General features: G+C 42.0%; 1 protein-coding gene across 3 annotated transcripts in view; it reads left to right on the forward strand.

Moving 5' to 3' along the window:
- PRDM15 (PR/SET domain 15) overlaps window positions 1-15,592 on the forward strand; it is a 32,183-nt gene that overhangs the window by 8,907 nt on the left and 7,684 nt on the right. For 2 of the 3 annotated variants that reach the window (XM_062488180.1, XM_062488182.1), the window contains exons 4-16: window positions 493-646; window positions 1,366-1,618; window positions 2,752-2,877; window positions 5,245-5,343; window positions 6,119-6,346; window positions 6,888-7,023; window positions 8,072-8,253; window positions 8,890-8,984; window positions 9,762-9,849; window positions 10,571-10,738; window positions 11,856-11,950; window positions 13,083-13,214; window positions 13,603-13,737. In XM_062488180.1, coding sequence (XP_062344164.1) covers window positions 493-646; window positions 1,366-1,618; window positions 2,752-2,877; window positions 5,245-5,343; window positions 6,119-6,346; window positions 6,888-7,023; window positions 8,072-8,253; window positions 8,890-8,984; window positions 9,762-9,849; window positions 10,571-10,738; window positions 11,856-11,950; window positions 13,083-13,214; window positions 13,603-13,737 — 1,891 coding nt within the window. The remainder of the gene's footprint in view (window positions 1-492; window positions 647-1,365; window positions 1,619-2,751; window positions 2,878-5,244; window positions 5,344-6,118; window positions 6,347-6,887; window positions 7,024-8,071; window positions 8,254-8,889; window positions 8,985-9,761; window positions 9,850-10,570; window positions 10,739-11,855; window positions 11,951-13,082; window positions 13,215-13,602; window positions 13,738-15,592) is intronic. The other variant, XM_062488181.1, reaches the window with a different exon arrangement.

Here is a 15,592-nt window from a genome sequence, read left to right on the forward strand (position 1 = left end):
TTCAATTCATTTGTGTATCACTATGATTGCAGTCTTTTTGTATTTCTCTTTATCTAGGCAGTGAAGCAGTTCTGCCAGTGTCAAGCTCTACAGGGCAATCAGTAGCCTGTCTGATTATTTTTAGCTTTTCATCTGTTAGCACAGACCTGAAAAAACAGAATTGCATTTGCTCTGTAAAACCAATACAGTGGGGCTAGTCATGTGAATTTTTGGGAAGATATTCTCTTTGTATTATAAGTTGTAACAGTATTTACTACATGTAGTTCTTCTCAGAAGCTTGTTTGGGAAAAGAGAGAGGCTGGGGGGCACAGAAATACTAGTGTTTATTGTTGACTTCTTTCTTCTACGGATTTCTGCAGTGCATAATGGTTACTGGATGAGGTGGTAAAGGGTTCAGCCAGAGGTTGAACTTGATGATCGCAGAAGTCTTTTCCAACCTAATCAATTCTGTGTTTTGTTTTTTTTTTCCTTAATTATCTCTTAAATTTTTAGATCATCTCTGCCTTCTAATTTGGAGATAAGACAGTTGGAGGATGGGACTGAGGGAGTGTTTGCTCTGACTCAGCTGGTGAAACGTACCCAGTTTGGCCCCTTTGAATCCAAGAGAGTTCTCAAGCTGGAGGAAGAATCAGTTTTTCCCCTGAAGGTAAGACACAGAATTTGTAAAGCAATGAATAGCAAGGAGTCAGTTTTGCCTGTGATGAATTAATGCTAACACAATGGAAACAAAGAGATGTGAAGGGGGATTATTTGGAACATCTTTTAGGTGTGCCCTGTAAGGGATGAGCTAAACATTCTCTGGGCAAGAAACAGAAGAACCAAACTAGAAGCTCAAGTCTTTTAATGACTCTCTTCAATTTGATTGAATTTGCCTATTGAGCCACATGTGCATTAGGTTTATGGAACATGCAGAATAAATGGGGTTATTTTCTGTCTTGCATTTGTCCTATTCCTCTCTTGACAAGTTTTGGTAGGAAAAATGCTACATTAAGAATGGAATTCAGTCTTAGTTTCCACTAATACCCAGCTCAGAAGTAAAGATTTAGAAATGTGCCTTGGCCTGATGGCTGTTTGGATACCCTTCCACTTGTGTATGCAATAATTTTTTGGGAACATGGTGGCTATAGCGAGAATTCTTGGGACGATTTTGTTCTGTCTTTTTCCCATCTTGCTCCTGGTTGTCTGTCTCATCTGAAAGTGTGACTAAGTGAAATATGCCTGATGCAAGACTTGAGGCTTCCTTCGTCCCTGATGTGCATTGAAAAAAAAAAAAAAACCACACTGCAAAAGCTGAAAATATAATTTTTTTCCTGAACTTTGTATCAGTCCTCAGGGTTTTTATTCTGTGCACGTTTTGCTTGGCAGGTGTTCCAGAAGGAAGGGCCCCTGGTGTATTTTGACACCACAAACGAAGATGATTGCAACTGGATGATGATGGTGCGCCCAGCCACCGAGTATGAGCATCAAAACTTAACTGCCTTCCAGCATGACAATGACATTTACTTCACCACCTGCCAGGACATCCCCCCAGGAACTGAGCTGCGAGTGTGGTATGCAGCTTTTTACGCCAAAAAAATGGAAAAGCCAGTGCTGAAGCAGGTCACTAGTGTTGCCAATGGTATGTGTGGGGGCCTTTCTTCCTTCCTAAGGGCCCAGTGCTGGCAGGGACTGATAGTCCCTGGCTGTTGGAGTTGACAGTGATGTTTATCCAGTAGGCTCTTATCCTGCAGAGTCAGGCCAGCCTGCACACGTGGGTACCCTGCAATAGGAAAGTGTAGATTCTTCACTGTGTTACAGCCAGGTTTTTTAAAACAGGTGGCCTAGTTAATGGTTCAGCCTCTTCAGAGTGGAAAAACTGGATGAATAGTTCTGAACTAAAGATTTGGTGGTTGTATGAAAAGCATTTCTGGGTAGAACAGCAAAGGAGTTCAATTATCAGAGAAATCTGTATGCAGATTTGCTGAAGAAGCCATTCTTCAGTTGCAGTGAAAATGGTTTGGTTTTGCACAGAACTATTAACAGAGTTCTAATAAACTAGATTTGTCTTAAGCAGTCTCACATGGGACCCACTAGAGTAAGAACCACGTGTCTGTACTTTGGAAGGAAAGGCAGCAGATAGTTTAGAATCTGAATTAGAGTTGCCACAAGTTCCAGGGTTTTCCTCTTTGTTTTCTCCTACTTTTGCATTTCTAGAGCTGAAAGGCAAGATCCTGTAGCATTGCAAGGGCGTTTGCTTCCTGCTCCTGAGCTGGGATTACTCCCTAGATGTTATTACTGCTCTGCTGAGTATAATTTGGGGTGACAAATTTGGGGAGAGGTCATTGCCACCAGTGTCAGCTCTATGGCTGCCCTTGATCCTAAGCAGAGTCTCAAGTGCTACAGCTGAATCAATGCAGTTGATGGGTTTCTGAACTCTGAGATGCTTCCAGCTGATATTAACTGAGAAGTTTCATCTTTGCCCTCTTTAAATTAACCTGTTCATGTTTTTGGGGGGGTTATGGGTATTTAAAAATATTGTTGAAGTATTCCCTACTCTATCTATTCAGCACTTCATGGTATACTCCAGAATATTTAAGGCACAGTGGGTGAGATTCAGCTTTAAGAATGCCCTGGTTAAAATTTTACATGAGAATGTTATTTGCAGGCCTGTTACAGAATAAAACTTTCTGACTGTGCTTACTACCCTCAGCACAGAGCAAGAGTCAAAGGGTCTGGACAATAAAGAAGATCAACTCTTTTTCCTTTTCACAGATACATCCTTGGTAGCAATGGAATCTGATAAAGAGGGGAATAATAAGGTCTCTTCAAGACCTTCATCTGCTGTCTTACCCCATAAAAAAACTAAGAAATCCAGCATACTAGCAGCTGATCCAGCAGGTATGCAAAATTACAGTGCTGTTAAGATACAGGTCTGCAGAGCTGTTAGGTGTAACACTCCTACACACATACTATGGCTATATAACTTCTGGTAAATACTGATTTAGAGAGGATTTGAAAGCCTGATTTTTTTCTTTTCATTTTCCTGGACACAGTGCTTAAAGTACATACACAGGTCGGAAAATGACAGAGGGGCCAATAAACTTTTAGGCACATTATTTTCATGAAAACCACAAATGCTCCTGACTTTGGAGGTGATTAGTGTTGGGGTGGGGGTGATCCCCAAGAAAATCTTCATTCTGTGCAAAGTATAGTAATTAAATGATCAGGCCAAGTTCTAGAAGAAAACATTTCAAATATCTGGAAATGACAAGAACTCTGGCCATCCCCAAATTACAATAATACCACAGGATATGCCATTATTAGAGTTCAGACTGTTCTAAATTACAGAAACTCAAATTTAAATAAACTTACAAGCAGTACATATCCTCTTGGCAAAGAACATATGGCTGAGGAAATATCTGGTAGTGTCATAGGAACTCTGTCCCAAGGATTCATTATGAAGCAGTGTTCCCCCCAACCAGTCTCTGCTAAGTGGAGCAGTGAAATTAAGAAGCCACTTAAAACAAATTTCAGAAAGTACACTCGAGGCACACAAGATCAAAAGAAAACCATTCCAAGTCTGCTCTTTGAGAGGTTATTTTCCTAAACTTTGCTTATTAATAGTAAAAGTACCCAGGGGGAAAGGAGGGGAGCTGTTACAGATATGTGTACAGAGCAGTTGATCAGAGAATCAGTTTGTCAGCTGGGGTTCTGTCACAGCTAAACTGTTGTCTGGGAAGTTGTCTTTCAGTTTGGCAGTATTGATTTTTCCAGAGGTAGAATGAAGAAATGGAGCAGCCTCTTGTACATCCTTCACCCTACTGCCTGAAAGTCCAACTTCAGCAGAAACAAAATGCTGCCTATTATATTTTGGGAACCCTGAGCTGTTCTCACTAATGTAGTGTTTTGGTGCTGCCAAAACAATTTTTTTTCCTTTTAATTCTGTTTGTCTCAATCCATACCAAGTAGTTGCCAGCTGTCAGATCTGTGGTTCCAAGTCAGCCAGGTTGCCCTGCAGCAGCCCTGGAAGCCTGAGGAAGTGGGAACTTAAAAAGAACCTGACTCTTCCTGACAAACCAGTGCAAGGAGCAGCTAAGGAGCAAGGGAAGTGCAGAGTCAGGCACAATTAACTTACACAGAATCTTGGTTTGCTGCTTTTGTCCTCCTGGACAGAGCCCTCCAGAAGTTCTTTTTCTAGCCTGTGAAGAAGGAATTTTTGTTGATGTATTGCCAAGCCATTCCTATTCATTTAGTTTTTGCAGCATGGATGAGATCACACCTCTGTAGTGCGGTGTTGAATGTATCTTGTAGCAGGGAACAGCCTCTGCCTCAGAGAATCCCTTATTTTGGTTTAAGAGCCAACACTGAAAAGAAGGAAGAGCTTTTACCCCTTTACAGATGGGGTCCTCGGGCAGAGAGGGAAGAGCTGACATGTAATGAACATCCAGGAAATCTGTGGCAGAAACTGAGGCACAATTCAAATTCCCTGTGCTGCCATTCACTTACCCTAACTTCAGTGTCATCCTCCTCCTCCTCCTCTGCAGCAGGAGTCTTGTACACTGTGGGGTATTCAGCTTTTTGTGTGCCAAGAAAATCTCTGAATCAGTCCAGATTTATCAGATCCTCTTGACAAATTCGAATATATCATCTAAGGACTGAAACACAAAAGGACTGTGAACAGAGTAACTATTCATATTTTTTTAATTCCAGTTTAATTTTTGCCCTAATGTCTTCATTTTCTTTACCTTTCTTGAGTCGATGTGTTAATTAAAGTATTAGTATGGTGATTTCATAGCACATCTAGTTATTGAAACTGCTCAAACCCGGGGTTTCATTGTCCTCACCCTTACTTCCATTAATCCAAATGTTCTTACTCTGCAATGCCCTTCGCAGAGAGCAAGGAGGTTTCTCTTGCCTCTGTCCTCAGCTGACCTAGAAGAGGACTGGTAACTGTGGCTTTAAAGGTGCTAAAAATTCCTTCATGTCATGCTTTTTATGAATGCAGTTCTTTAAAAAGTGATAAAGGAGCCCTCAGGATTTTACAAGGGCACTGTTACTCTCTCTCCTGGCATCATTTGTATCTTCTGATAGTTCAACTCTTTATGTTTGGAGAATTCTGAAAAGGTCCTGGCTGCCCCCAGGGGGCTCTTGCTGCCTAAATTGTACCTTGTGAGACTTAGGGAGTTACTGCAAGATAAACAAAGCTACAGGGGTTTACCATCTTCCCGTTTTCAAAGCCTTTCAGTATTTCTTGTTGTGATTTAGTGAACACTCCAGAAGGCAGTGGAACAGCAGAAGCAAAACCCAACCAGTGGACGTGTAAAGTGTGTTCATCTGCTTTCCAAGAGCCCCAGCTGCTGACAGGTAGGAAGTGCTAGAAATTCATGGGAGAGCACTGAGAACTATCAGCAGAATTCTGCTCTTCCACGGCTGTGAAGCCATGCACCATCCATGGTGCAGTAAGATAAAAGTTTTAAATTTTGTGTTCCTTCAAGGAAAGCAGTAGTAAAGAAGGTAGAACAAGGATATTTTGGATATTTTCACTATGGCAGCGTTCAGTCTCTGGACAAACAGCTGTAATTTTGACTCTAGTGGAAATAAACCTGTGATCTAGAAAATGATGTGACTGTCAGGAAAATCAAGGATAGGGAGCTGCATGAGCAGGGTAAAGGTCAGTGATGCCAGGTTATACTTTGTGATATTGTCCATCTGGTATTTATAGCACAGATTTAGTAAGGGCAGTGAAATACATATGTTTTCCTGCATTTCATTTGCAGCTATTTTATGCACTTTTCAGAACAACTTAAAATTATTTAGAAGCTTTGGCCATTTGACGAATCATTTTTGAACGAGGGACTTAGGTCAGTAAATAACTTGGGCATTTGAAAAAGCATACCCATTATTAGAAACACAAACCTTTTACTATGATATCAACAAATCTCCTTAAAAAATCAGTTCTTGTGACTGTTGAATAAACTGTAGGCTTTGATTTTTGAAGGTATCATGTCTGGTTTTGGAATAATTTGAATTAAGTCTCTGCAAAGTGAAATGGACCTCATAGATGGGCTTCAGCTAGTTCCATTTGAGTATTTTAAGGATAATTTCTTCCTTACTCTCCTGTTCTTCCCTGTCCACCCAGAGCACTTGCTGAGTCACCTGGAACAAGCCAAAGGTGCCCCCCCAAGCAGCCAAAATGATGCTGAGAAAGGAGAGAAAGCAGCAGAGGCTGTGCCAGCTGATCAACCAGTGGCAAGTGATGAAGCCAGTGCCAGCACAGACTCAAGGAGAAAGGCCAGGAGGGGAAGAAAAGCCAAAACAGCAAAAGTAGAAACACCTGTAGTCATTGATGAAGAGAAAGATTCTGCAGGTAAAATAGAAATCTGCTAAGGAAATGTATCTGCTTGTACATCTGTGACCAGTTTATAAGTTTTGTTAAGTTATTTCTGAGGGCCTTGAAGACAGCACCTACACTCAGTCACCTGCATTCTTCTGTGATGATTTGTAGAGAGCCCCAGAGAAACACAGGGTCGTGATTATGAGAACTGCAAGAAGAAGCAGGAGAGGAAGCATCCTTCCTCTCAAGAGGACAAATCTTTCTTTCTCTGCTTCAAGCTTATTTTAGAAAGGGCTTTACCTTCCTTGAAAGGATGTTCTAGTAGGAAATTTTACTGTGCTTGGTCAACTCACCCTTCAGTAATAGCTTGGAAAGGTAAGTCGTTAGAAAAAGTTGAGATGTCCTTACCTGTGTTTAAGAGTCCCTTCAAACCCACGCTGTTCTATCATTTTTTCAATGTTTTTGTGGACAAGTGATTTGTCCAATGACACATCTTATTAAAAATTCTGCATTTGAGGTTTTACTTCCAGCTGTCCACATTACTGCTGTATTTGTTTCTTTGGTATGTGTGCAGTGGAACGTGTGGCTGATGCTGTCACTGAGGTCCCTCCAGAGGAGGTGGCCCTGCCTCCAGCTCCAGAAGAGAGGATTATGGATCTGGTTTTAGGAAAGATGCCCAGCACCACAAACAGCATCAGCTCAGTGACAAAGTAAGTGTTCTGGGATGCAGAATTTCCTCTTAGTTGTAGCTAAGTATCATGCAGCAGTTCTGCTTGACTTCTGGGCCCACAGATGCTCTTTTTTATCAGCATGAAATTGTGTGATGCTGCTGCTGCTTCAAGGTGATTTTGATTGCCACTTGTACACTGGTAGGATTCTGGAACATAACATAAATGAAAATATGTTTTTTCATAGTGTTGCTGCTTTTATTCAGTATGTTTCCAAAAGCCTCCTGCAGCTGCAAGGTGAAATTTGCTCCCATTGAATGCTATTGATAAGACAGGCAAAGAGATTTTTTTCTTCCAGAATATATTAATCATTATTATTGTTATTATTATTATTCAGTCTTGCTTGTCATCTTAGCTCATGAACGACTTCATGTTGATTTTGCACGTGATACTCCATATTTGGAGCAGTAGGAGGGGAAAACATCAGTATAACAGAACCTCAGAGAGACTGTTAAGTGTCAAGTGATTAATTCAGATTCTTTTGTGTCTTTTTGTCTTGGTAAAATTGGCCTTTTGATTTTTTTAATTTTTTTTTTTTTTTGTATAATAGAGCACTCAATTTTTATAAATTAGCTAGTAATGGAATATATTGAAGTCCTTAGCAGACACAGGGCCATCAGAAGGCCTTTCAGCAGGTGGTCGTGCTGGGAAATGGCACAGTGCTGCTTGGCACCCTGCTGCCCTCTGCCCAAATACACTTTTGGATGGGGGGCCTGCCAAGCTTCCTGAGCTGAGATAGTGCTGATGTTTTCAGAGCAGAACAGGTCCTTTCTGTTCCTCTGAGTGACCTGCAAAGAGAATCTCTGCTGCTGCTTTTTGCCTTGTTGGTTCTGGGTGAAGAAAATTCAGAGTGACACCTGCAGCTTCCAGGGGGTGGCCAAGGGGCACCTTGGAGCTGGGGAAGCTCCATCCAGGCTCCCTCCCTCCTGCCAGGAGCTGAGTTTAACACTCTTCTAGCTTTTGCCAGCTACTGGAACTCTGTTGCAACCTGTGGGATAGCTTTCAGTCCCTGCCTTTCTCTCTAATCCAGTAGGTTTGCTCATCACCAAAACACCATGTCCCTCAAAAGAAGTTTAATTCTCTCCAGTAGACACGGGATTCGGCGGAAGCTGATAAAGCAGCTGGGGGAGCACAAGAGGGTCTATCAGTGCAGCATCTGCAGTAAGATCTTCCAGAACAGCAGCAACCTCAGCAGGCACATCCGTTCTCATGGTGGGTTGGCTTTCCCCTTGCCTGGGCATTGATTTTTGTGTCTTGCTTCCACCTTTGAGTTAAACAGCAGGGCTCGTTTTAGATATGGGATATGGATTTATAAGAGCGTTGGTTTTGGTTTTTTTTTTTTTTTTTAAACTCTCTAGGAAACTATTGTAATTTTGCAGACCAAAGCATGAGAAGATAATAGTGCAAAATTGATCTTAAAAGTATTTAAAATTTGAATTAGGTACATCTTTTAAATGAGGACAAGGATGTGCTGTTTTTCCTAAAGCTCTTACTGTCTTTAAATGTATACATAAATATCACCCTCACCTTCACAGGCACATGGGTAACATAGCTGTGTAAATGGCAGGTGAGTGTTTTTCCCCCTGTGATCTGCAGTTCCAGGGGTCTGTGTCCTATTCCAAGGGTTCCATGAAAAAATCATCACTGAAATCCCCCACTGGTGAGGGAATGAAACCAAAATTGTTGGAAATTGTTAAAATCCACTGGTTAAACCTCCTGAATTAATAACATTTCCATCACTAGCCTGTTTGTTTGCAGTTGCATGTGATTTGGTTTCCCCTGTCTTCCCTGGAGTTTGTTACTATCAATCACTGACTACTTTCCTTTCATCTTGATTGATCCCCTCAGGTGACAAACTGTTTAAATGTGAGGAATGTGCAAAGCTGTTCAGCAGGAAGGAGAGCCTGAAGCAGCACGTGTCATACAAGCACAGCAGGAATGAAGTGAGTGGAAGGGGCTCTCAGCCTCTTGCAGGGTTTATGTGGAAAGGCACAGTGAGATTCCTGGTGTGAGCTGGGCAGCTCCATGTGAGCAGATATCCCATGTGAGTGAGAAAGGACAGAGAGGGGGTGCTAACATCTTATCTTGGAATAACTGATGAATTATAAAAGTGGTTTTGGGTACATGCAAGCCCTTTTCCTATAGTAAATTGCTTTTAGAGATTGCTTCCAGCAAGACAAGCTGGAATTAGCTGGACCTGCATGAGACAGAAGTGAGATCTGACTTGAATTATGCTGCTAGATAGGGTGTTCCATTCTTGTTTGCTTGTCCTATTTAATTTCTCCCCACTTACCACTCCTTTAATGTGTGAACTCAGCCCTTTGATGCTGCTGCCATAGAAATATTAAGCACACCTGTAGTAGCACCTTATTAGTGAAAATTTCCATTGTTGCTTGGCACCAGGGTCCTTAACTCTTAGATTGCTGCCACCTCTTCTGAAAGATGAGTCAGATCACATCTTGCTTCTCAAACTTTCTGTGTCTGTGTTGGATCAGGAGAATATCAGGGAGACTGCTACATCCACACAGGAGCACAGTCTTTGGGGTTTTTTTTATAGCTCAGATGGCATGATGATACAGTATCAGAATTTTGCACCGCTGTGTAGTTAAATGCCCTCTTGAAAGAATAAAAATTTCAAAGGACAGGAAATGGAAGAGGTATTTGAGGTTTAGAATTTGTCTGTCAGATGTGACTTGGCTTTTCCTGTTTGTGATCCTCAGGTGGACAGTGAGTACAGGTACCAGTGCACCACGTGTGAAAAGGCCTTTCGGATAGAGAGTGCGTTGGAATTCCACAACTGCAGGACAGGTGAGAATGGATACTGATCCTCTGCCATCTCTGCTCCACTCCAGTGGGACATTGGGTATCCCCAAATCCATCTCAGCAGAGAAATTTCAGAAGGGGAATAGGGATCTGGGTTTTTGTCATCATCACAAGAAGCAACCTGGTTTTTCTATAAAAGAAGTGTAACCAGTAATCTGTAGAGCAACACATCCACTTAGGAATTGGGTTTTTTTAGTATCTCCTGCTCACCTGTGTAATATCCTCACTGGTGTTTCCTTTGTTCACACATAATCTGTCATCATCTCTGTTTAACTTTTTTTCGCTGAAACTAAGTTCCATCTCACTCCTCTGAAACAGAAAAACTGGAAACATGACCAGTATTAGTGATAATTTGCAGTTTTCTGGGATTACAGTTTTCTTGAGCTTTCTCCAGCTTTATACTTCCAGTAGTCTCTGAATGCTTTTTTTCCTTAGTATTACTCCAAACTGTCCTTTTCTCCCATAGCCATCCCTTGCGGTTACTCATATTATTTATGCTGTGATCTTATGCTCAGAAAATGACATGCTGGTTACTTTTATGGCCCCACAACAATGTTCAGTCCAGAATCACCCAGGTAATTGCCCTTAGAGCACAGTGATGGTTTACATGTTTAAAACCCAGATCCAGCTGAAGAACCACCTGTCTCACAAACACACAAAACCTGTTTTCAGCTGTAAAGAGCTGCATGATTTCTCTTGCTTACAGATGACAAGACATTCCAGTGTGAGATGTGTTTCAGATTCTTCTCTACAAACAGCAACCTTTCAAAACACAAAAAAAAGCACGGGGATAAGAAATTTGCATGTGAGATCTGCAATAAGATGTTCTACAGGAAGGATGTCATGCTGGACCATCAAAGGCGGCACTTGGAAGGTAAATTTACTGCAGATCAACCTAATTATGTCTCTTGAAACAGCAGTGGAGGTGGGCAGGTTAAGGAAATAGTGGTGTGCATTAGATTCTTCTGGATGGTGGTTGTCTTCTTTTTTTATTATCAGTTACCTGATCCAGAGTTTCAAGTTTCAACAAAATGTGACATTTATGAAAAATAACAGTAGTGGGTCCACAGCTATTAACAGTCATGTGGAACCTGCATGGCTTATTATGCAGCACTTTAGACTGGCTGATTCTAACTACATATTTTTCTTTCTTTGCATCCTGTTCTTCCTTTTTGAAAATTCATGTGGTAACTTGAAAAGCTGAAGGCAGAGAGATAACTTACCACGTACAGCTGAGAGTGACTACTATGTAAATACAGTGTCAGTGGCATGTTATCTTTGAAACACTTCAGTATATGAAAATAAAATTATGAGAGTTTACTGTTCAAAATCACAAGCATGTAAGGATTTTACAGGTACTCAAAGACTGGAAAAAGTTGATACATTCCTCAACATGTATTAGAATGTAGTTCGTGGCTTAGATGATAAAACCAAAAGTGATTTTTTAAAAAAGCAGCCAGATTGTCTGTTTTGTGTCATGAACCAGAGGACAAGGGGCTCTATGACACTGGCAGTGTCTCATTTTTAGCTGTCAGAAGAGCAGGAGCCCTCTGCCCTCCTGAAAGTAGCAGAGAAAAAGGTTTGAAATCCTCTCTGAGCATTACAGCTGATGCTGGATGGTTACCTCTCCACTCTCCCCCTTAGTGAGGATGAATTTCTGGACCAGATACCAGATTGGAGTGCCAAGGCCTACTAGGTGTGCCTGTTTCCTGGTGTTGACAAAACCATTTTTGACAAAAGTGCAGACATTTTACAGGTGGTTTAAGAACCAAAAAGCCCTAACGCATCACTTTGGCTGACTTTCATATTCTTAAAACACATTTTTAATTTAGGTATCACCCTTTTGTTATCAATTAAACCCTACATTGAGGCCTTTCCCAGTGTTTCACTGTTCTTCCCAGTCTCCTCCTGAAAAGGCCTGCAGGCTGGAGTGGGAAGCCATGGTTTATTTCTTGTTTTGTTTTTTTTTTGATGGGGACTGTTGTGTTAAGGGGTGAGGCGTGTGAAGAGAGAAGACTTTGAGCACAGCACGGAGAACATGGTTCGCTACAAGAAGGAGCCCTCGGGGTGCCCCGTGTGTGGGAAGGTAGGAGCTTGTGCCAGGTGTGCCATGAGAGGCTCTGCATTGTGGCTCCAGGGGTGCTGCAGCTCTGTCTAGACAGGAGAAAGCTGAGGGGATCCATCCATCCATTTAAATATCTCCAAGGGGTGTCAGAGGATGGTGCCAGACTCTTTTTGGAGGTGCTCAGCAGCGGCACGAGGAGCAGTGGTCATGAATTAAAACACCACAAATTCCACCTCAACATGGGGAAGAAATTCCTCACACTGAGGGTGGCAGAGCTCTGGAACAGCTGGCCAAGGGAGTGTGGCGTCCAGTCAGGACATTCCTCTTCAAACACCTGTAGCTCTAGTATTTATCCAAGCCCACTGTGGCCATGGATGGTGAGAACTATTAGCATAAAGATAAGAGCAAAAGTGCATTTCAGGCCAGAACTTTCCTCAGGACCTGCAGCACAATGTAGACCGTCACATGGCCACTGTGTGTGTCAGTGGAACCTCATGGCTTATGTTATTTAAAATGGAGTTTTTCTGGCTGGTTGTAAACAGCTGGAGTTGACTGTGTGCATTGGGAATCCTCTTCCATGGGGAATGAAAGTGAATTCATGGCACAGTCATGGCATGGTTGCATTTGAATGTTCAACACTCATGATCTTAAGTCACTGTTGTCATAAGGAGTGTGGGTTTAACTTGTGATTTTATAAATGTTCAATGATTCATGGTGCAAAAAGTACTCAAGAACTTTCAAGTTGCTGTGTAGATCTCTGCTTTTGATGTTTTGGATATGTTTTGTATCAGTCAAGGTAGTTTTTGTGGCTTTATCTTTTTAGAGGTAGATGGGAGATTTGTGATTCACAAGACACTGCCTAAATATTTCAAATTCTGCTCCATGTAATTCTGCTGCAGCTATTTTTGGAAGTCCACCCCTGATGGATGGCTCATTTCAGTCAGTTCCTTGGAACTGTGCCCCTGGATTTTGCCATGCCAACAGTTTCAAGGCAGACTGCTGGCTGGCTAACAGGAGTTCCTGCATGTATTTGGCCAGAATGAATAAAAAAAGAAAGCAAATGTGTTCTGTGCTCTCCACTGGATATGTTGCAAAGAACTGTAGCCCTGCTGATCCAAAAATCGTGCCTTCCTTCCTTTTCTTTTCCTTTCAGGTATTTTCATGTAGGAGCAATATGAACAAACACCTTTTAACACACGGAGACAAGAAATACACGTGTGAGATCTGTGGACGTAAATTTTTTAGGGTGGATGTGTTGAGAGATCATATTCATGTCCATTTTAAGGTATGGTGTTAATAATCAATTAGAGAAGACAGATTATTTTGCCAACACTGAATTGTAAGGAATTAAATTAGATCAAAAGGGAGTTGTATCACTCAGTGGTGTTCCTAAAGATGCTTTTACTGATGTGATATTGTACCAGTTGAGTCTCTTTTCATTAAAATTCCTTTTATATGCAGAAAAATTAATATTAGTTGTTTGAGTAAGTTATTCCTTATGTGGTCCTGGACAGACAAATTCTGGATTGAATGAAGCAGGAGGATATTTTAAATAAATAATACTACATCAGTTAATGCAAAACAGTCTGTGTGGCAGCAAAAGGTGACCAAGCTTTACTGTTTGAAGAAATTTTAATCTATTAAAACAAAACTTTCTTTCCTGTTCTACACAGGACATAGCCCTAATGGATGATCACCAGAGGGAAGAATTCATTGGTAAAATTGGAATCTCATCAGAGGAAAATGATGACAACTCTGATGAAAGTGCAGATTCAGAGCCTCACAAGTATAGCTGCAAAAGGTGCCAGGTAGCTTTAAATACTTTCAAATTAATTTGTTTGGGGATGTGGGAGGGAGTGGAGGTTTCTATAAATCATTCAGAATTTTAAATAACATGAAGGGCTCTCGAAGAGAGGGCCAGTTCTCAGGTTTGTCTTCTGCAGTGCTGTTACCTCTTATCTGTGAACTGAAGCTGTTCCATAGGAATTGAGGTGGTGTCCAGTAAGGGAGATGATAAACAAGGAAAGACAGATACATTCACTTTTTCCTGTGAGGAAAGAAACAAGCAAACCTAGAGGTAGGGTCAATAAAGGGACACTCACATCTCGAACTACATTTTAATTATGTGCAACTTAAAACGGTTACAGCATTTCTAATTGATAGAGTCCACATATTCATTAATTTCTATGAGGTCAGAAGGTTCTTTAGTGGATATCCAGTTTGGAGGAGTAAGACTGCTGCTTATGTTTAGTGTGACTGTTTATTCTTGCCCTACTCCTGACTAACAGGATGGTGCTGGAAATGCTGCTGGAACATAGTTTACTCAGTTGTCAGCTGAGAGAGAAAGGGTTTTTAAACGTCTCACTGTGTGGCTTTTGCCATTCTCTAAAGAAATAGCAGGTCCCTAAGGACTCTGTGCCCTTCCTGGGTGAGCACACTGTGCTGGGGCAGGTGGGGTGCAAAACCAATCAGTGAGAACAGCAAAACTGATACAGGGACAGGGTTTTTTGGTTGTTCAGCCACTGAACTGACCCCTGGAAGTCAGAGCTTATTTCACAGCCCACACTTAATGTGGTGAAAGTTCTTACTTTATCTTCATTTTAAGACGTGGAGATAATACATTTCAATTTTCTTATCTGGGAGCTGGTATTAAGTGCAAACTGATGTTAAGTTTGTGTGAGTAAACATATGGAGGTGTGGTGTCACAGCACTTCATCATGTGCTTGCTTTCACTGTGCTGATTTTCCTGCCTGACCCTTCATGGGTACATAAACTATATAAAATTGTGTGCTTCCAAGTGAGGGCAGTTGGGCCATTCAGATCAGAAAGATCTTTTTGGAAGTTGGGGGATTTTTTTAGTGCTCTTGCAGGTGTTTGTGAAGGAAACAGTTATGTAAGGGCACAGCTGTGGGAAATGGGATTTGATGTGAGGAGATGGGGACACTGAATAGCCAAAGGGAGAACAGATACAGATAACTCTTGGAGAGATCTCTCTTCTGAGCTCTTTTAAAAAATCTGTTTTTTCTGGTCTCAGAGTACATCTTCACCAGGCTGTGCAGTGCTGTTAGAAATGCCCTGGCTAGTTCCAGAATTGGAGCAAAAGACCATGTTATTCTGGCACTTCACCCTGGCATGCTGGAGCATATATAGATATGCTGGAGCACATCTGGATGTGCACATCTGGAGCTCCGTAGTGCATCACCCATCTGTTGTAGCTGCAGCACTTCCAGGAGCTGAGCCAGAGTCACTGCCCTGCAGTGCCTGGAAATTCCAGCCCTTCAGGAGCTGCTGCCAAAGCTGATGGTGCAGGCAGGAGCTCACCGTGCCCCTAGAGCCCAGCAGACATTTTCTCCATCTGTGATGTCCTCACTCTTACAGAATCACAGAATAAGCTGAGTTGGAAGGGACCCTCAGGGCTCACTGAGTCCCAACTCCTGGCTCTGTGCAGCCCCAAGAATCCCCCCATGTGCCTGAGAGCATTGTCCAAGCACTCCTTGAGCTCTTTTCTTGCTGCAGTGACCAGAACCTGGGGAGCCTGTTCAGTGCCCAGTTACCTTCTGGGGGAAGTATCCTTCCCTAATATCCAACCTAACCCCTGACACAGCTCCAGGCCATTCCCTTGGGTCCTGTCACTGTCCCCACAGAGCAGAGATCAGTGCCTGT

The sequence above is a fragment of the Cinclus cinclus genome, chromosome 2, assembly GCF_963662255.1.
Source record: "Cinclus cinclus chromosome 2, bCinCin1.1, whole genome shotgun sequence".
NCBI classification, from domain to species: Eukaryota; Metazoa; Chordata; class Aves; order Passeriformes; family Cinclidae; genus Cinclus; species Cinclus cinclus.